The sequence below is a fragment of the Sebastes umbrosus genome, chromosome 14, assembly GCF_015220745.1.
Source record: "Sebastes umbrosus isolate fSebUmb1 chromosome 14, fSebUmb1.pri, whole genome shotgun sequence".
Lineage (NCBI taxonomy): Eukaryota > Metazoa > Chordata > Actinopteri > Perciformes > Sebastidae > Sebastes > Sebastes umbrosus.
The window spans coordinates 10,548,133-10,570,811 of NC_051282.1; the positions used below are offsets into that span (position 1 = coordinate 10,548,133).

Here is a 22,679-nt window from a genome sequence, read left to right on the forward strand (position 1 = left end):
TACAAAAAATACAATTACAGAGATATTTATATACAACTTTAATCAAAACTACAAAACTTGTGTTGCCTGTTATGATGCATTTTAATGAGATCTGTATTATAGAAAGAAAAAAAAGTGAAAATTAAAATTAAACCAATTATGGCTGCCATTTCTTATTTCGAATAAAATTAAACTATGTACACGTCTGTCAACATGCCTCAGCTTAACATCCTACATCTTTATTTGCTCTTTAAACTGTGAGAAGAACATTTCATGCATCTTGTATTAAAAATACACATCTTTGGATGAATGAAGAATATACTTCTCAGAACTCATTTTGCTCCTTGATCAACTTTTTTTTAGAAAAGCAAACAACTTACAGTTTCATGTCATTTCTGTTTGATGAGATTTTCACATAAAAGTAAAAATGTAACAACAAAAGTCAAATCATATCTTACATTCCCGTTTTTAGAGGAATGAAAATGTCTCCATAATATCTGAAAACCTAGAGACTTCTTCATTCCTTCTTTTAAAAAAATGTTCCTTTAAATATTCAAGTAAAATAAAATCATGCATCTTAATCATCTTGTAAAATAATAACGAAACAAATATTTCTAATTAAACAAAAACTTATGATGAATTCTGATCGGTTTCATACTTTTTACAGTCATCCTTTAATGGCTAACAAACACGTCATTTGTAATTACACATGTTGTGTTCTCCTTTGCTTTAGGACATTTTCAGGAATGATTACTACTTAATGTTTTACTGCAACTCAATCTCTAAACATAAAATAATTAAAATAGTATTGATTAAATTATAAACAGGTACTGTTTCAGTCATTTTTGAAAGGATTCATCTTCATCATTGATATTGTTGCACTCCTTCAATCAAATCAAAAATGATTTCTTTTGAACAGTTAAAGACACTTTGGGCTTCTGTTACTTTGAGTAGAGCTTGGTTGTTTCTGGTTCACTCACAGGTTGTACATTTCATCCAGACTATCAATAGCTTCCTGTTTACTATGGTCTCTCCACTCTCTGGGAATTTCTCCTCTGCCCTGGAATTTTAATTCATAATGGTCTTCCAGTTGCTTTTGAAATCGACATACAAACCATTTCCAGTATGTCAGCTTTGACGCATCAGGAGTAATCTCCCATGTAGCATACTTCTCTCCAGCAGTTTGATACAGTTTATAAGGAATGCTCTTATCTGAATCACTATGAGGATAGAAACTTCCAGCACTTGCAACTGATGTTGTACAGAAATCAATGTCCAGTTCCACTGTGCCTCTAGTGTGCCATCCCATGATCCCAGCAGGGCGATGAAATGGGACATTGTGTTTGTCAGGACTGTGATCTTCCAGTGTGTTGATACAAACAGCTGCACAGAATGGGCACGTTACCCAGCAGCAGTTACACAGCTGATCAATGAGGATTTGATCAGACTTCATCCTGAATTCCTTCATCTTATCCAATGAGAGGCTGCTTACTTCCATTATGACGCATTCAAGACCTTTCTCTATCTCTTCTTTAAGAAAGTCAAAACTGTTTATGTCACTGAAGTTTTCACAACAGATGGTGTTGAATGTTAGCGTATCGTTTAGCAAACTGGAAAATTCCTCCATCCACATGTCCAGGTCTCCTCTCTGGGTTTTGACTTTCTCTGTTGCATCAAACAAAGCTTGACTCACAAGATTTTTGATGTCTTCAACATTTTTCTTTAGTATGTTCTGGGCTTTATTTTTGTTGTCTTTGAAGATGTATTTCTGTACTTCGTCCTTTATGAAAGTCTCAACTTGTCTCCTTGGGTGTTGGATGTAGGTGATAAAGCCATTAAAGTCCTCTTTCTCTGCGAGTAACTTCAACACGTGTTTCTCCAAGTTCAGCCTGTTCCCACTGAATGCTGGGAAACTGCACCTCATCTCTCCAGCGAGATCAATGGCAGTCTTGTTACAGACGGCCTCAACAGAGGAACTCTTCAGTTTCTCACAGATCAGTTCTCCAAGCACAACAGCAGACGAGTTTCCTTTGCAGAAGCTGCTGAAAATGTTGTAATATTGCATTTTCTTGCTTTCTACATAAGTGAGTGCATCGTTGTTCCCTTTGAATTTCTTGTGGGACTCTGAAAGCCATCTTCCTGCTCTGTGAAACACATACAGTATGAGATCAACTGTAAACTCTTTCTTCAGAGCATATTTCCTCTCTGATTCAAATTCAGTCACCTTTTCTTTCACATGGTTGGCCACTTCCTGCAAGTAAGTTGATCTGTAGCCTCTTGTAGTGACAGGTTTTTTCTGAATTATCTTTCTGGTCTGTAGTTCAACATCGTCAATGAGGGATCTGATCAGTTTCTGTTCTTCATGTGATAACAAACTCCTTGATGTATGTTTTTCAATTTGTTGTGTTGACCCAAATCCAAGTTTTGTTGTGAAAAACACCCATGCTTTTGACAATGAATAACTTCCTTTCCCTTTTGTGTTTGTGTTTTCCCTCTTATCATTTTTTGATTGTTGGCTTGTATCGAAGACATCTTGGTGCTTGGTGAGAGATACATAATAACTGTAATCTCCAACCTCTGATATTTTTTTGTAGCTGCCACTGCTTTTGGATTCATTTATAAGACACCATTCAACACCAAGCTCCTGAAGGATAGTTGACTGATCTTCTTCATAGTTGATGTCCTCAATAGGTTTTGTATCTGCAGTTAGTTCATGAACCAAGCCACTCCAAACAGAGTTGAAGTGCTTTTTAAGTTCCTCTTCATCTTTTGCCTTGTCCTTTAACCGATGAGCGAGCTCTTTGCTCTTTTGTAGCAGCGTGTTCTCAAACTCTGTCTTCTTATCATCTAGCTTTTTACAAGCGTTCTTCTGCTGGATGACTTCATCCAGTCTTTTTTTAACTGCTCTCACTTGCTCATCATGAAACTCCTTGATTTTGCTTTCGAATCGTCCTCGCCACTGAACCAACATTTCTTTGTCTCTGTCATCATCAAAGTATGTTGTCATTGCTTTTGTGATTTCTCCATAGGTTTTGTTCATTTCTTTATAAAGATAACTTAGCTCCACCTTGTCAAGTTTTCCATTTTCAATTTGGGTATGAAGCCCAATCTCAATGGTCAACATGTTGCTCCTCAGGGCCCAGGTCCAGTTCCCATACTGGACCTCAAGTTTTCTGTATACTGCAATTTCAAGTGTGTTTTTGAAACTGAAAACAAACCGTTCGTTCAACAGGGCTTTCCACAGGTCCTGGATTTTGCTTTTGAACTGTGAGAGAGTAATCCCAGCAGACAGGGAAGCTTTAGAGAGGATGATGGTCTTCAGCTCTTGGACACTCTCACTATAACCTGGATTTGGAGGAGCCATAGGTGGACTTCCCTCCCATAGCTGGGCAAAGTATTTCACATCTTTCTGCACATCAAATGCAATGACGTCACTGAAGCACTCAGCATCACAATCCTCCTCTTTGGCTGCTAGTGAGGCCATCTGGTCCAGTTTTTCTTGCAGTCGTCTCTTTCCATCCATGTTTTTCTCTGCAGCTGCAATATCTGTAACATTCTGGTGAACGAACACACAACTTGGAGAAAGTTTAATTTTCTTCATCCTCATGAAAGCCTGAACAACAATCTGCAGAACATCTTGCATCTCAGCTGGATTCTCTCCAAAGATGTTGATCAGTGTCATGTTTCCCAGACCAACAACAAATGTTGCCAGTTCATTGTCGTGCTGAAGAGTGGCGTTACCTTCCAACTCAAGAGCACGCAGTCCTTCCGTGTCCACCACTAGGATGTAGTCAAACTTAAAGTCTTCCTTGATCTCCTCTGACACTTTGACCAGCTGCATGAAGGCCCCCTTGGTGCACCTGCCAGCACTCACTGCAAACTGTAACCCAAACATGGCATTCAGCATTGTTGATTTTCCACTGCTCTGTACGCCCAAAACTGACAAAACAAAAACTCTCTTGTCGCCCAGTTTCTTGATGACTTCATCTAAAAGACTAGAGATCCATGTTAAAGGTACGTGACCTGCATCACCATCCATCAGCTCCATTGGGTGTCCTGATATCATCAGCTCTGCAGCCAGCTCCGGGTATTTAGACCAGTCAGTCTGTACCCTCTTTGTTTGTTTCTGCAGAGATGCATGGGCTTCATAGATCTGTCCCATTTCTCTAAAGATGTGCTCCAAGCCAAAAGTTGCTGACTGTAGTTTTGTTGATATGTCATCAAGCTCAGTTTGCTTTCCTTTTAACAGATCAGATTTGTCATGCTTCTTCTTCAAAGCCAAGACTTCAGTCCACTTTTCATCATAGTTTTGGAGAATTGAAGAGAGATCGTCTGTGGAGAGGGCATCTATTAAGACCTGAGTCCATTTCAGGAAATAGACTTTGTCTGTTGATGGCAAAGATGAGAGGCTTTCAATGAACAACTTCATCGGTTCACTGCAGGATGCAGTGTGTTGTTTTTGTCGTATTTGGTTTAATTTCTGTTGCTTTTCACATTTCTCCTTCTCAATGTTTCCTTTCAGGTGATACTGTTCTTTGTTTATCTTGCACCACTCATGCCACAGTTGGCCTTGACAAGGGAGAAATGTATCTTTGATCTTTGAAACATCCATCCCCTGAAGCAAGTTCACTACTTTCATAGCAGCAGATCTTCCTTTTTGACAGGCTTCATCATCTTCATCCACTCTGATTCCAGAGACCACAGTCAGTGTTTCAAGCTGGAAGGATGCATGTGGTCCAGACAAAATGTTTCCAATGATTTTTTTCAGTTCTTCAGAAACATCCGAATGGCTTCTGTCCTTTAGACCTCCTTTGTATTTTCCCTTTTTTTTCTTAACGGCACCACAATCATTATCAGCAATGAGAATAATGAGAGGCTTTTGAGACTTGTAAAGGGCTGAGATAACTGCAGTACTTTTGGCATCTTTTTCCAGAGTTGGTACGAGAACAACATTGACTGAAGATTTGTCAATCAGTATGTTGCGCTGTTTTTCAATCGATAGAGCATCACCATGAAGATTACAGAAGGCAATGCAGTCAGTGAAGGCGTCATTGGGTTTTCCAGCAGGGCAGTACCAGGCAATCTCTGCCACACCATCCATCAGGTGTCGAGACTTGGTGCTACCTGGGCAGTTTCTGTGGAAGAAGGTGTTGTGACGGTCGTTGATCAAAGAGTTCATCAGCTGAGATTTAGACAGAGATAGTGAACCCAGGCGGAAAAATGACACCATGGGTGTCTCAGCTTTGCAGATTGGCATACTCTTCATGGTGACAATGTTTGAATTGTCTTTGTTTTCAGTTATCTTCCATGTTTTTCTTATTTGTCTGAATGTCCACAGAGGACAGCCAATATCCATTGTGACTGGGTCAGGAACAAGCAAAGGTAAGGCGTACTGACATTGTGATAGCTTTGTAATCATGTTCTGCTTAAAGAAGCTGTCTGAGCAGTGAAATACTGCCATTTGAACATCCATTGGATGCACATGAGTCTTGAGTTCTGATTGGTCAAAGTTTACACTGGTGCTATAAAAATCATCCAAGTCACCATCGTCTGTGTCAACAGTGTCAAATTCCTCAGGACTGTCTTGTTTTACAGGAATATATCTGGCTCTGTAGTCTAACATCATCAACCTCTGAAGAAAAGTAAGAGCGAGATCTTTCTCAGATGTGTCATGATCCTGTTTCACAGGTGGACCTACTTTAAGAAAATCTGCTGGTGACAACTTCTGTTGATGTTTGTCTTGAAGGTGAAGTCTGCCAAGCAGTGTTTCAGCTTCTCTTTGATATTGTTTCTTCCTGTTGATCTCTTCAGAAATCTCCGCTGACTGCTGTAAATAAGTAAATAAATATTTAGGACTGACAATCGATTGAAATATTTAATCACGATTAATCACATGATTTTCCATAGTTAATCACAATTAATTGCAAATTAATCGCACATTTATCTGTTCGAAATGTATCTTAAAAGGAGATTAACATGGGAGTGGGCAAATATGCTGCTTTATGCAAAAGTATATATATATTTATTATTAGAAATAAATTAACAACACAAACCAATGACAAATATTGTCCAGAAGCCCACACAGGTACAACATTTAGCTTAAAAAAAATGTGCTCAAATCATGACATGGCAAACTGCAGCCCAACAGGCAACAACACTCAAAACTGCATGTGATTATCATAAAGTGGGCATTTCTGTAAAGGAGAGACTTGTGGGTACCCATAGAACCCATTTTCATTCACATATCCCTCACATACTGGCTATGCCAGTTTTTCCTCATCAAGATTTTGCCTAAGTTTGGAGCGTTATTAACCATCTTCACGACAAGCCACTACGACATGGTTGGTACCAATGGATTCCTTAGGTTCTAGTTTCATATGATGTCAGTATTTTCACTCTAGCTGCAACCCAAAAATCACAAGTTGCGTTAATGAAATCAGTGCCGTTAAAACGGATTTGCATTAATGCGTTATTATTGCGTTAACTTTGACAGCCCTAAAATAAACATATTGTATGTAGAAAATGATAATGTCACACAATGGGATATAAAGTCTATAGTCATAAAAATCTCACGCCCAAATTAAATTTTGAGTTTCTCACCTTATCCTTGTTTCCACTCGTATCTAAGGTACCTGCAGTAGAATAATGAACTGTATTATAAGAGGGTCAGACCAATGTACTTGTAAACCCATACATTTTTCTTTCTATTAATAATGTTAACTTTAAGCAATTTTGAATGTCATCTACTGAATTAGCTTTATTCTTGATATTTTTTCCTGTTGTTGTAGTATTCATTAAAACATTACCTTTCTCAGTGGTTGCAGATTGTACAGGCTTGATTTCAGATTCTCCTCCTATTGTTGTGTTGTCATCATTCTTTGAGTGTTCAACATCACCAAGTTCATTCACTGGATCACACTAAGAAAACAAATAATTTCATTTAACATCAGTTAATCAGGTTTGAATCATGAGAGAAGATCAACAACACACAATATTAGACCAATTCAGAGAACAACGGCAAAATAAAACCAATGGTAAACAGTATGCACTAAATGCAAGCAGTGTAATATTTTAGTGAGAACAAAGTAAACTCTTCTGCAAGTATTTTCAACTCATCCATGTGTCCAACCAGATGGTTCATGGAGTCAAACTCTATTCAAGTCTAAACTGACAATGCAGCAGCTCCAATCTTCAGCTAAAACTTGACCTGAAAAATAGACATCATTTAAAAAGACACTGCTGTATGACAATGACTACTGAGGACCAAAATATCTCACCTTTACCTCTGTTTCAGCTGCACTCTCCTCCAGCTCGTCTCCTGCAGGGTAATGTAACAACAAGCAGATTGCAGAATCAAGAATTAAATAAAAAGTTTCGGGTCAGTTAACCATTCCAAGTATAGAAGATTTATCTACATAGTTTCTTTGTATATATTAAAAAGTGCATTGTTCAACATGATGTATGTCCTCTACACCAAATACACATAATATGTGTTTTATTTTGATTATAATTATCCAGATTTTGCAGAAATGCAATACAACAATAAAAGAAAATGTAATTCTCACGTTCTTTGGTAACTGTTGAAACGGTCTGAGATGATGAACTTGTGTCCTTCTCTGCATCACTCTCCTCCATGGACCGCTCACTCATGTTACTGCTGCTTTCATTGCTGAGCTCTTTAACGCCATCAGCCTCTCCTGTTGAAGGGTCAAAGCCAACAAATATCACAGTTAGTTAGTTCCCTATTTTAATGATACCATTGAATATGAAATATAATTTTACTGTAAATATCTGTTACAATGAAAAATATCTTTAAAATGGTACCTTTCTCATTGGTTGCAGACGATAATACAGATTTGATTTCAGACTCTCCTCCCACTCTTGTGCTGTCTTCATCCTTGTCTGAGTGTTCGGCACTATTCACTGGACCGCACTAATAAAACAGGCAATTTTATATGACATTTAGTTAACCAGGTTCTAACCATTGTGATTAAGAACCCGAAGATAAAAAATACACAGTGGTACACCAATTCAGAGACAACAAAACCAAAAATAGAATAGAAAACAATATGTACAAACTAAATGCAAGCAGGTTTGTAGTTTAGTAAGAAGACATTAAACTCTGCTGCAACTGTTTTCAACTCATCCATGTGTCCTACCAGATGGTTCATGGAGTCAAACTCTGTTCAAGTCTAAACTAACAATTCAAACAGCTCCAATCTTCAGCTGAAGGTTCAGGTGTTAGTGCTAATATTTGACATAACTTCAGAAAGAATAGGTAGCATTAAAAAAAAGAAATGCTTCTGTATGACAATGACTACTGAGGACCAAAATATCTCACCTTTACCTCTGTTTTAGCTGAACTCTCCTCCAGCTCGTCTCCTGCAGGGTAATGTAACAACAAGCAGATTGTAGGATCAAACAAAAAATAAGTTGGTTTTGGTCAGTTTAGCATTTCAGATTAACTCGATTTATCTGCAAAAACAAAGTGTATAGATTCACAAAGTTCACTGTTACCTAAGACAAATCTTGTCTACAAAAAATATTTTAACTTTTTATTCAAAGTTATCCAGACATTGCAGAAACTGACCGTAAAATACGAAAGTGATCTAGTCTGAGTTGTTGGACTTGTGCTCTTTTTCATTAAAATGTTACCTTTCTCATTGTTTGCAGATGATACAGACGGGATTTCAGACTCTCCTCCTGTGTTGTCATCATTCTTTGAGTGTTCATCATCACCAGGTCCTCTCACTGGCTCACACTAAGAAAACAGGGGATTTCATTTAGTTCACCTTGTTAGAGCATTTGAGATTAAGAACGTTTTCAGTAGTATAAGCCAGGAAAACAGCAACAAGATAAACGTACAACACTCAAGATCAATCACACAGTGATGCACCAATTGAGTACAAGTACAGCAGAGTACTGCAAAAATAAAAGCAAGGTAAAACAGTATACAGAGTTCCAAACTTCAGCTTTGAAGATTGGAACTCTTTATTTAGGTGAGACTTCAAATGTGATGACTTACATATAGGTCGAAAAAAAAAGCTGTTCTAATGATGATCATTAATGAAGGTGAAACAATGAAGCATATTGAATAATGATGCGGATAGAAACATCTATCACTTGCAACTGATGTTGTACAGAAAGAGGTGACCAGTTCCACTGTGCCTCTAGTGTTAATCCCTTTGATCCCAGCAGGTCGATGAAATGGGACATTGTATTTGTCAGGACTGTGATCTTCCAGTGTGTTGGTACAAACAGCTGCACAGAATGGGCATGTTACCCAGCAGCAGTTACACAAGTGATCAATGAGGATTTGATCAGGCTTCATCCTGAATTCCTCCATTTTATCCAATGAGAGTCTGCTTACTTCCATTATGACGCATTCAAGACCTTTCTCTATCTCTTCTTTAAGAAAGTCAAATCTGTTTACGTCACTGAAGTTTTGACAACAGATGGTGTCGAATGTTAGCTTATCTTTAGCAAACTGGAAAATTCCTCTACCCACATGTCCAGGTCTCCTCTCTGGGTTTCGACTTTCTCTGTTGCAGTAAACAAAGCTTGACTCACAAGATTTTTGCTTTATGCAAATGAATATATATATATATATATATTATTAGAAATCAATTAATAACACACACCAATGACAAATATTGTCCAGAAACCCTCACATGTACTGCATTTAGAATAAAAATATATGCTCCAATCATAACATGGCAAATTCTAGCCCAACAGGCAACAACAGCTGTCAGTGTGTCAGTGTGCTGACTTGACTATGACTTGCCCCAAACTGCATGTGATTATCATAAAGTGGGCATGTCTGTAAAGGAGAGACTTGTGGGTACCCATAGAACCCATTTTCATTCACATATCTCTCACATACTGGCTATGCCAGTTTTTCCTCATCAAAATTTAGCGTAAGGTGGAGCATTATTCAGCCTCCTTCACGCCAAGCCACTACGACATGGGTGGTACCAAGGTATTCCTTAGGTTCTAGTTTCATATGATGCCAGTATTTTACCTCTAGCTGCAACCTAAAAATCACAAGGTGCGTTAATGAAATTAGTGGCGTTAAAAGAAATTTGCGTTAACGCATTATTATCGCATTAACTTTGACAGCCCTAAAATAAACGTATTGTACGCAGAAAATGATAATGTCACACAATGGGATATAAAGTAACTAGTCATAAAAATCTCATGCCCAAATTAAATTTGGAGTTTCTCACCTTATCCTTGTTTCCACTCGTATCTAAGGCACCTGCAGTAGAATAATGAACTGTATTATAAGAGGGTCAGATCAATGTACTTGTAAACCAATATATTTTTCTTTCTATTAATAATGTTCACTTTAAGCAATTTTGAATGTCATCAACTGAATAAGCTTTATTCTTGATTTTTGTTCCTGTTATTGTAGTATTCATTAAAACATTACCTTTCTCAGTGGTTGCAGATTGTACAGGCTTGATTTCAGATTCTCCTCCTATTGTTGTGTTGTCATCATTCTTTGAGTGTTCAACATCACCAAGTTCATTCACTGGATCACACTAAGAAAACAAATCATTTCATTTAACATCAGTTAATCAGGTTTGAACCATGAGAGAAAATCAACAACACACAATATTAGACCAATTCAGAGAACAACGGCAAAATAAAAGCAATGGTAAACAGTATGCACTAAATGCAAGCAGGGTAATATTTTAGTGAGAACAAAGTAAACTCCTCTGCAAGTATTTTCAACTCATCCATGTGTCCAACCAGATGTTTCACGGAGTCAAACTCCTTTCAACTCTAAACTGACAATGCAGCAGCTCCAATCTTCAGCTAAAACTTGACCTGAAAAATAGACATCATTTAAAAAGACACTGCTGTATGACAATGACTACTGAGGACCAAAATATCTCACCTTTACCTCTGTTTCAGCTGCACTCTTCTCCAGCTCGTCTCCTGCAGGGTAATGTAACAACAAGCAGATTGCAGAATCAAGAATTAAATAAAAAGTTTCGGGTCAGTTAACCATTCCAAGTATAGAAGATTTATCTACATAGTTTCTTTGTATATATTAAAAAGTGCATTGTTCAACATGATGTATGTCCTCTACACCAAATACACATAATATGTGTTTTATTTTGATTATAATTATCCAGATTTTGCAGAAATGAAATACAACAATAAAAGAAAATGAAGTTCTCACGTTCTTTGGTAACTGTTGAAACGGTCTGAGATGATGAACTTGTGTCCTTCTCTGCATCACTCTCCTCCATGGACCGCTCACTCATGTTACTGCTGCTTTCATTGCTGAGCTCTTTAACTCCATCAGCCTCTCCTGTTGAAGGGCCAAAGCCAACAAATATCACAGTTAGTTAGTTCCCTATTTTAATGATACCATTGAATATGAAATATAATTTTACTGTAAATATCTGTTACAATGAAAAATATCTTTAAAATGGTACCTTTCTCATTGGTTGCAGATGTTAATACAGATTTGATTTCAGACTCTCCTCCCACTCTTTTGCTGTCATCATCCTTGTCTGAGTGTTCGGCACTATTCACTGGACCACACTAATAAAACAGGTGATTTTATATGACATTTAGTTAACCAGGTTCTAACCATTGTGATTAAGAACCTGAAGATCAAAAATACACAGTGGTACACCAATTCAGAGACAAGAAAATCAAAAATAGAAGAGAAAACAATATGTACAAACTAAATGCAAGCAGGTTTGTAGTTTAGTAAGAAGAAATTAAACTCTGGTGCAACTGTTTTCAACTCATCCATGTGTCCAACCAGATGGTTCATGGAGTCACACTCTGTTCAAGTCTGAACTAACAATTCAAACAGCTCCAATCTGCAGCTGAAGGTTCAGGTGTTGGTGGTAAATTTTGACATAACTTCACAAATAATAGGTAGCATTAAAAAAAAGGTATTCTTCTGTATGACAATGACTACTGAGGACCAAAATATCTCACCTTTACCTCTTTTTCAGCTGAACTCTCCTCCAGCTCGTCTCCTGCAGGGTAATGTAACAACAAGCAGATTGCAGAATCAAGCATTAAATAAAAAGTTTCGGGTCAGTTAACCATTCCAAGTTTATAAGATTTATCTGCAAAGTTTCTTTGTATATAAACTCGGAAAAAAAAGTTTGGAAATCTGTGTTTGGTCGATTATTTCTGTTGTTACAATGCTAATTGGCATTGTATTTTACATGGTTGGAAAGCCTGTTTATTTATCTTCACAATGATGTCCATCTTGTAAAGATAATGCATTTGTGGGATGAGCAGCACAGCTGATTATGTGGGTAACGCCCGAGATAAAATTGCCAAAATGCTCCGTCAATGGTAAACAGTGTATTCTCCTGTTGGTACTGACTCTTGTTTTGAGTTGTTTGGTGGATTGGATGATTGAACTCTCTATCAGTAACAAGGAACAAACAAGACATATTGGCTATTATACACTTTATTCATTTAATACACCGTCAGGAGCCTCAGTAGCGGGTGGAAGATCAATACGCAGCCACAACAGCCTGGCACCTCCTCCTCATGCTGGTCACCAACCTGGTCACACGTTGCTGTGGGATGGCGTTCCATTCCTCAACCAGGATTCATTGCAGGTCAGCCAGCGTGGTTTTACTGGTGGTATTACTTTTATATATGGTATGTTTAGCCGCCATATTTACTACTGACAAAATTATATAATATATGTTATTCTTTACTTTATTATTATTATTATTATTAGTAGTAGTAATAGTAGTAGTAGTATTAGATTTATTTAAAACACATACAAACCTACATCCACAACACACATCAACCAAAGTATTTATTGATGTTTGTTATTTATCTATTCATTTTCTACCATGAATGTTATATCTTCCATTGTTTCTATTTTTTGTAGTCGTCCTTTCCCTCACTGATCTTTCGTATTTTGTTTATTTTTATTGATCTGAAATAGATATATATATTTTTCTCAAGTTGTATGTATTTTATCATTGCCATAATATCATACTAATTAATAAACAATATCATACTTATTAATACATAATATCATACTAATTAATACATAATATCATACTTATTAATACAAAATATCATACTAATTAATACACAATATCATACTTATTAATACATAATATCATACTAATTCATACATAATATCATACTTATTAATACATAATATCATACTAATTAATACATAATATCATACTTATTAATACATAATATCATACTAATTAATACACAATATCATACTTATTAATACATAATATCATACTAATTAATACATAATATCATACTTATTAATACATAATATCATACTAATTAATACATAATATCATACTAATTAATACATAATATCATACTTATTAATACATAATATCATACTAATTAATACATAATATCATACTAATTAATACATAATATCATACTTATTCATTCATAATATCATACTAATTCATACATAATATCATACTTATTAATACATAATATCATACTAATTAATAATTCCTGCTCCAAATTGAAAGGTGAGTGTTTTGGGAGGAGTAGCCTGCCCTACAGTATAATGTAAATGTAATGTGATTCATTCAGATTTAATAATCCCAACCATGCTGTTGTTTTGAATTGTGAGTGAACTATAGCTGATTGCCGAGCGACCTGGATCTCAGCAATAAAGAATATTTGGAAAAAAAAAAAAATTTTCATATATTTTTCTTTAGACGTAATGCATTCATTTAATTTTTATTTAAATCTCGAGGAGTCATTGAGGACATGCCTTCATTTTCAATGATATCCAGAGTACAATTAAAACTGAATAAATACACACACACAAAAATAATTAACAAGAAAACAGACAAAATCAGAACACAGTTAAAAAAAGTTACATTAAAGAGTAGAAGAGTTGGTTAATATGGTTTTATTAACATCTAGTTTTATTTATTTTTATACTTTATAAAACTTAAAATTTTCATTTAACTTTATAAGAAGCTGGGAGCTCCCTGCCCTTTTATTTTAAGATAATATTGAAAAGTTCTCTTTTAATTAAACATATGCTTTAAGGCATTCCAACGAAATTTTGTGTTGTCCCATTTTTGACACAATTTTTACTGCGAATGTATATTGGTTCAAAATATCGGTAATTGGTCTCCTTGACTACTAATAATCGGCATCGGTCCTGAAAAAAACATATCGGTCGATCCCTAGCCTGTACGTAACCATAGACAACCTGTGAGGGTGTGACGTAGTTTATCGGGTGTTGTATCTCCCTCATGTGTGCACTAAACCAAAACGTGTGCTATCATGGTAATGACAGTGTTGAATAATATCATTCCCTAAGGACAATGATAGTAGTTGTGACACATGAGGATGTCGAGGTTGTCGAGGTCGTGCCCTGCCCGGTCCCTGGTGGCGGGGTCTCCACTCGGGGTACTATGACAGTTCATTCTGGAGCGGGCGGCAGGGGGAAGGAAGGCCAACTTATTGACTCAGGGTCAACTTATTCCTCCTTTTCACATCCAAATCACATGACAGTCTATCCCCAATAAACAGGCCCCCTACCTTGGGTCTGGGAGCTGTTTTTCTTTTAAGGGATCATGCCCATGATGGGCCAGCCCTCTCCTATAAGGGTCTGGGGGCGGCCCAAAGCTGGGCCAATCAGTCAAAAAATGAAAATATAAAAAACAAGATAAATAGATAAATAAATACAAATAAAATAATGTATGTGTGTATATGTATAGGAAATGAATATATGCACAAATGCAATTTAAAATCAATCAGTACAAAATTAAACAATAACCTGGTTGACCCTGCCGGACTGACCCTGCTGACCTACTCCAGAGGTCCCTGACAGTGCTCCCGTTGTGCCTCGCTGCCGATGGACGGGGCTGTACCCCCCTTGACTCCATCATTGTTATAACTGTTATTATTACTCTAATTGTTATTATTATTCTAGCTATTATTATAATTAAATAATTTATCATTTAGTTATTTAGTTATTTCCTTCCATATGCTTTTCCTTAGATAGCCTTAGTTAACTACTTATTTTTTATTTTATTATTTCATTTATTTATTTTTTTGTTAACTTTTTTTCTCTCCTCTCTCCATATATCCCCCGTACAGACTCCACCCCAAAACACATGCTTGCACGCACACACACGCACGCACACACACACACACACACACACACACACACACACACACACACACACACAAAATAAACACAGAACGACATTAGTATGTAACACTGCAGTAATCAATGAAGCAGCATTGTCAAAGTTATACAGAGTTCACACAAGCTCAATGACAAAATAAAAGTATATAATTAATTCTCACATTCACATGATGAGTTTGATATGTTTTAATACTTCCTCAGTGTTTGAAACTCAACTGAAACATAATCTATAAAATTGATGTTACTGTACAGCAATTCTTGTTTCAAATATTACCTGTCTCGTTGGCTGCAGATGGTACAGACTAGGTTACAGACAGTCCTCCTCCTGCTGCTGTGTTGTCATCGTTGTCTTCATCCATTTTATCTGCTCTTCATCTTTACAGAGTCGTGCTGTAGGCCTATGACGAAGCCATTGAGACAAATACAACATAAACTATTACTGCAAAGACACATTACCATTCACGCTCATTGAGCTAATTATTTGAGAGGATAAATAAAAGCACTAAATCTTGCACATAAAACATTTTGTGGAACACCCTGATGATTTTACTGCTGGTGGAATGTTGCAGATATTGCAATTTTTCCTGCATTAATTTCTTTATATTTTGTCATAAATATAATTTCATGATGAGCGAACATGACAAGTATTTTTTTTGAAAATGACTAATGGAGGGAAATCATAGTAGTATCTTTACCAAGTAACATTGAAACACCCCATTCCACCATAAATTGTGGAATTATCTTTACTTCGGTAAAAACACAAAATTCAGGCGGCAGGTGACAATTCAAAATATAATGTAATATAATGCAGTCAGGCTCTCAGGCGTTCTGTATTACTTTCAAATATTTATTCTCCTGTACAGTGGATCAACTTGAGTCAACACACACACATAGGTATGATTTACACTTCCATCCTCTTTTATATCTTCTTTGGGGGGAAGTAACCTCTTTAAATGTAGCCTACATGTGGCCTATTCACATCAATGATAAATTAATTTTAATGAATTAATTTTAATTAATTTATAAACCCCTGGACTTTAACAGTTCATATATGTGTTTAAGCAATATTTCTGCTCATGTTCAAAAACGTTCTGCACATTCAAATTATATCCCACATATCTGTGTTATTTGATATTTCAATGAAGTCAGAATATTTTAAGAAAAATGTTGTAAAAATGAGGATAAAGTCATGAATTTCGCAGGAAAAAAGTCTTAATTTTGGAAATAAAGTTAATTTAACTAAAGCTCAGTCTTGATGACGTGAAAGGCCGCCAGAATCTAATAGAGCAAAGATGTGTGTATAAGGGAGGGGGAAGCAGAGACAGCGTCACAGAGCTGCAGGTCAGAGGAAAGACGTCACACTGCAGTGAACTTTGTACAAGTCTATATAACTTTAAGTACCCTATGGACTCTCAGGAAATGATAAAACATGCACGTATGAATTAAAGCAACCTTTTCTATTATTCCCGAAATATCAGAACTTTTTTTTCTTGTAATATTATGACTTAATTGTGTGTGTGTGTGTGTATACATACATACACACATAGACATACATATATTATATATATAATATATAAATTATATATATAAAATGTATATACAGTATATATTCTATATATATACATTTATACATGTATTTATAACATATATATATATACACACACACATATATATTTATATATAATATATATGTATGTATATATGTATATATACATACATATATATTTATATATATATATATATATTTATATACATACACACACACACACACAATTATGTCATAATATTATATATATAATGTATTTAAAATATATATTCACACTTATTAAGTGAGCTTATATCTCAGGTAAAAATGTAATAAGTTTTCACAAATCTGAAACTGTGTATTAAAGAATATTTAGCCTCTCTGGGATAATCTCGTCCAGATTTGACAAGTCTAAGTGTAGTGGTTTTTGATCTGGACCTGGTCCAATGTGGTCTAGATGTAAAAAAAACAAACCAAAAAAAGCATTGAAATCTCCTTTTTTTTAATTTCCACAAATAGAATAAAATTTTCACAAATTTGAAAGTGGGTTTCAGACAGCGTTTTATGCTTCACCTTAAATGTCTAACACGCTTTCACAACAGTAACAGGTGCAAAAAACGGACAAGGTTTGTTTTAGGGTTTCAAGTGTGTGTGTGTGTGTGTGTGTGTGTGCGCGTGTGTGTGTGTGTGTGTGTGTGTGTGTGTGTGCGTGTGTGTGCGTGTGTGTGTGTGTGTGCAAGAACTCTTAAATAAAAGTTTTCCACACAAGTCAGAGCAGCAAACACTTATTGAGAAATATCACTATATCAAACTGAAGTTGTTATAGAAACTGTACATGCTCAGATTTTAAGTATGGACACAAAACAGTACATAGTTTAAACTCACCTTTTGTTCCGTGTCTCTTGAGCTCTGCCTGGTCTGTGTGGATGAGGCTGCTTTGTCCTCACTCTATATATAGAGACCCTATTCTCGGTCTGCCTCTCACAAAACCCTCCCTCCTGCTCTTAACAGATCTGATGTGGTGTGATAGGGTTACGGAGCTGAGAAACTCTGCATGCACATTACTTGTAAATCAGTGATGAGAAACGTGAAAAAGAAATTAAGACTGCCTCATCTCAGGATTTACACGAAACCACGTGACTTCAGGGAAAGTGGTGTATAGGTTCATGGTGGAAACAGTTAAAGCTCAAACAACTGTCAACACTGAACACAACAAAATGTAGTAGCCTCTCTAACAATGTATGTTTATTCACTGCTCTATGGAGCTGAGAAACTCTGCATGCACATTACATGTAAATCAGAAGTGGTGTCAATCCCATTTACTCAAGTAGTGTACTTAAGTACAAGTTTGAAGTACTTGTACTTTACTTGAGTATTTCCATTTTATGTAACTTTATACTTCTACTCCACTACATCTCAGAAGCAAATATTTTACTTTTTACTCTACTACACTTATTTGACAGTATTAATTACATTTTATTAAATACTATGAAGATTCAGATTCTCAATACAAATAATAAACCAACTAATACATTTTGATGTATTATTGATGTATTATTAAGTATATAAAGTAGCTCCACATTTACCAGCTGCAACATTAAAGTATCAATAAATACAATCCAATAATATAATATATATTATTCTGCATGATGAGGACTTTTACTTTCGGTACTTTAAGTATATTTTGATGCTAATACTTTTGTACTTTTACTTAAGTAACATTTAGAATGCAGGACTTTTACTTGTAACTGAGTATTTTTTTAAAGATCGGAGTACTTCTTCCACCACTGTCAATCAGTGATGACAAGAGTAAAAGTGAAAGTAAGACAGCTACATCAGTTATAATTAGTTTTGTGATTACTGATTTAGCTGCCTTACTTTGTGTGAAAGTGAAAGCAAGAGAGCTCTATTTCCCCTAAACCTTGTGACTTGGAGGAAAACAACAATGACCATTAGAGGTCACTACTCAAACACTGCCAAGAACATACTGCTGTCAACGCTGAACACTTGTTATTTGCAGAGCAAGAGCTGCAACAACAGTTCATGTTTTTTTTTTAGAAAGGCATAAAGTATTTACCAAAGTTAGTCCAAAAAAGGACAGAGACGTTGATTCAGTCTCAAGTTTTCGGTTTTAATTTAACCTGCTCCTGATGATAGTTTTTTCAAAAACAAAAAGACAACAACAAATAATGACTCTAATAAATAAGAAAATAAATATGAAAAATATAAATAAACATAAATAAACAAAAAAAACAGAAATGGTTGTAAAATAACTTTGTGTACATAAAGAAATGGTAGTTAAATTGTATTCAATAAAGACTCATAATAACAAGGTTAAGCTGGGCTCAGACTACAGGAGTTTCAAGCTTCTCCTGTAGTCTGAATAATGATTCTTACATCCCACAGGAGATGTAAGACAAGGGGAGTAAAGAAGGGTGGTTTAGTCAGTTTGAGGAGCACTGGACAGCTGGAGGCAATACAATCTGCCTCTGCTTTTGAGAGGGAAAGTGTAGGAGACGAGACACCAAAAATAGCCAGCAGGGGGCATGAATGAACTGTTCTACCGAGACACGAGATTTTGCTGCATGACCAGAACATGTGAGCATGACTGGCTGGCTGCGGTTGATTTTCAGTGGTTGCATGCAGAGCTCACCTCAAAAAACAGTTTTGACAGTTTTTGATTTGTCCAGTGACTACAGTGTAGTGTTTTATATTGCATTTCTGCAAATTTAGTTTATAGCCAGAGAGTTTGTCAAATATATTCAGAATGTCTAAAACATGATGTAGAGCGGTAGAGGGATCAGATATATATAAAAGTAAATAAGCCACATAAAGCGACTCACGTTGTTCTTGTCCCTCTCTTACAATGCCTCTCATCTGTGTACTGTACTGAAGGGCTAGTGAGAAAGGCTCAATAGTGACTGCAAATAAAAGAGGAGAGAGCAGGCAACCCTGTCTTGTCCCTCTACGTATATGAAACTGTTTAGAGTAGGTATTATTAGTACAAACTGAAGAAACCGGTGCTGTGTTTAGTAACCTGATCCAAGAAATAAATGTATTGCCACACCCAAATCTTTTAAGAATATGAAATAAATACATGAACCTTATCAAAGGCTTTTTTCCACATCCATAGAAATTAGTACATCTGGAACTGGAGAATCTGGACGGTGATTGATCATTTTGAACAGGCACCTTACATTAAAAAAATATATATATATTTCTGATAATACCACTCTGGTCAGAGGATATAATATCAGGCAGTACAGTTTCTAAATAAGAGGCGAGAAACTTCACATCCACACTTAACAGTGAAATTGGTCGATTAGAACTACATCAATATGGATCTTTTTCTTTCTTAAGTAATAAAAAGATCTGGGCTTCCCGTAATGTTTGTGGAAGGATTCCAGTCTCAAGTGATGCAAGTGACTGCAATTTCAAGTGTGTTTTTGAAACTGAAAACAAAGTGTTCGTTCATCAGGGCTTTCCACAGGTCCTGGATTTTGCTTTTGAACTGTGAGAGAGTAATCCCAGCAGACTGAGAAGCTTTAGAGAGGATGAGGGTCTTCAGCTCTTGGACGCTCTCACTATAACCTGGATTTGGAGGAGCCATAGGTGGACTTCCCTCCCATAGCTGGGCAAAGTATTTCACATCTTTCTGCACATCAAATGCAATGACGTCACTGAAGCACTCAGCATCACAAACCTCCTCTTTGGCTGCTAGTGAGGCCATCTTGTCCAGTTTTTCTTGCAGCCGTCTCTTTCCATCCATGTTTTTCTCTGCAGCTGCAATATCTGTAACATTCTGATGAACGAACACACAACTTGAAGAAAGTTTGATTTTCTTCATCCTCATGAAAGCCTGAACAACAATCTGCAGAACATCTTGCATCTCAGCTGGATTCTCTCCAAAGATGTTGATCAGTGTCATGTTTCCCAGACCAACAACAAATGTTGCCAGTTCATTGTCGTGGTGAAGAGTGGCGTTACCTTCCAACTGAAGAGCACGCAGTCCTTCCGTGTCCACCACTAGGACGTAGTCAAACTGAAAGTCTTCCTTGATCTCCTCTGACACTTTGACCAGCTGCATGAAGGCCCCCTTGGTGTACCTGCCAGCACTCACTGCAAACTGTAACCCAAACATGGCATTCAGCATTGTTGATTTTCCACTGCTCTGCTGCTCAAGCCAGCTTCGGGTATTTAGACCAGTCAGTCTGTACCATCTTTGTTTGTTTCTGCAGAGATGCATGGGCTTCATAGATCTGTCCCATTTCTCTAAAGATGTGCTCCAAGCCAAAAGTTGCTGACTGTAGTTTTATTGATATTTCATCAAGCTCAGTTTGCTTTCTTTTTAACAGATCAGATTTGTCATGCTTCTTCTTCAAAGCCAAGACTTCAGTCCACTTTTCATCATAGTTTTGGAGAATTGAAGAGAGATCGTCTGTGGAGAGGGCATCTATTAAGATCTGAGTCCATTTCAGGAAATAGACTTTGTCTGTTGATGGCAAAGATGAGAGGCTTTCAATGAACAACTTCATCGGTTCACTGCAGGATGCAGTGTGTTGTTTTTGTCGTTTTTGGTCTAATTCTTTTTCCTTTTCACATTTCTCCTCCTCAATGTTTCCTTTGAGGTGATAGAGTTCTTTGTTTATTTTGCACCACTCATGCCACAGTTGACCTTGACAAGGGAGAAATGTATCTTTGATCTTTGAAACATCCATCCCCTGAAACAAGTTCACTACTTTCATAGCAGCAGATTTTCCTTTTTGGCAGACTTCATCATCTTCATCCACTCTGATTCCAGAGACCTTAGCCATGGTTTCAAGCTGGAAGGATGCATGTGGTCCAGACAAAATGTTTCCAATGATTTTTTTCAGTTCTTTCGAAACATTTGACTGGCTTCTGTCCTTTAGACCCATTTTGTATTTTCCCCTTTTTGTCTCAACAGCATCACGATCATTATCAGCAATGTGAATAATGAGAGGCTTTGGAGACTTGTAAAGGGCTGAGATAACTGCAGTATTTTTATCATTTTTTTCCAGAGTTGGTACAAGAACAACATTGACTGAAGATCTGTCAGTCAATATGTTACGCTGTTTTTCAATCGACAGAGCATCACCATGAAGATTACAGAAGGCAATGCAGTCAGTGAAGGCATCATTGGGTTTTCCAGCAGGGCAGTACCAGGCAATCTCTGCCACACCATCCATCAGATGTCGAGACTTGGTGCTACCTGGGCAGTTTCTGTGGAAGAAGGTGTTGTGATGGTCGTTGATCAAAGAGTTCATCAGCTGAGATTTAGACAGAGATAGTGAACCCAGGCGGAGAAATGACACCATGGGTGTCTCAGCTTTGCAGATGGGCATACTCTTCATGGTGACAATGTTTGAATTGTCTTTGATTTCAGTTATCTTCCATGTTTTTCTTATTTGTCTGAATGTCCACAGAGGACAGCCAATATCCATTGTGACTGGGTCAGGAACAAGCAAAGGTAAGGCGTACTGACATTGTGATAGCTTTGTAATCATGTTCTGCTTAAAGAAGCTGTCTGAGCAGTGAAATACTGCCATTTGAACATCCATTGGATGCACATGAGTCTTGAGTTTTGATTGGTCAAACTCTACACTGGCGCAGGATTTGAATGGCTCACCTCAGGACTGTCTTGTTTTACAGGAATATATCTGGCTCTGTAGTCTAACATCATCAACCTCTGAAGAAAAGTAAGAGCGAGATCTTTCTCAGATGTGTCATGGTCCTGTTTCACAGGTGGACCTACTTTAAGAAAATCTGCTGGTGACAACTTCTGTTGATGTTTGTCTTGAAGGTGAAGTCTGCCAAGCAGTGTTTCAGCTTCTCTTTGATAATGTTTCTTCCTGTTGATCTCTTCAGAAATCTCCGCTGACTGCTGTAAATAAGTAAATGAACATGTACTATATGTAGAAAATGATAATATCACACAATGGGATATAAAGTAAATAGTCTTTAAGATCTTGTGAATTAAATTTGGAGTTTCTTACCTTA

The 22,679-nt window shown here is 36.6% G+C and overlaps 1 protein-coding gene across 50 annotated transcripts in view; it reads right to left on the reverse strand.

The window, feature by feature from the left end:
- LOC119501887 (interferon-induced very large GTPase 1-like) overlaps positions 1 to 22,679 on the reverse strand; it is a 342,733-nt gene that overhangs the window by 16,819 nt on the left and 303,235 nt on the right. For 36 of the 50 annotated variants that reach the window (XM_037792633.1, XM_037792631.1, XM_037792632.1 and 33 more), the window contains 13 exons: positions 11,430 to 11,538; positions 11,171 to 11,302; positions 10,883 to 10,923; positions 10,412 to 10,523; positions 10,206 to 10,237; positions 8,635 to 8,740; positions 8,321 to 8,361; positions 7,804 to 7,912; positions 7,545 to 7,676; positions 7,257 to 7,297; positions 6,786 to 6,897; positions 6,580 to 6,611; positions 764 to 5,806 (listed from right to left, as the gene is read on the reverse strand). In XM_037792633.1, the coding sequence (XP_037648561.1) occupies positions 956 to 5,806; positions 6,580 to 6,611; positions 6,786 to 6,897; positions 7,257 to 7,297; positions 7,545 to 7,676; positions 7,804 to 7,912; positions 8,321 to 8,361; positions 8,635 to 8,740; positions 10,206 to 10,237; positions 10,412 to 10,523; positions 10,883 to 10,923; positions 11,171 to 11,302; positions 11,430 to 11,538 (5,850 nt within the window). In that variant the 3' untranslated portion in view covers positions 764 to 955. Of the gene's footprint in view, positions 1 to 763; positions 5,807 to 6,579; positions 6,612 to 6,785; positions 6,898 to 7,256; positions 7,298 to 7,544; positions 7,677 to 7,803; positions 7,913 to 8,320; positions 8,362 to 8,634; positions 8,741 to 10,205; positions 10,238 to 10,411; positions 10,524 to 10,882; positions 10,924 to 11,170; positions 11,303 to 11,429; positions 11,539 to 22,434; positions 22,564 to 22,679 lie in introns of those variants that run through there. The other 14 variants (XM_037792611.1, XM_037792610.1, XM_037792606.1 and 11 more) reach the window with 12 other exon arrangements.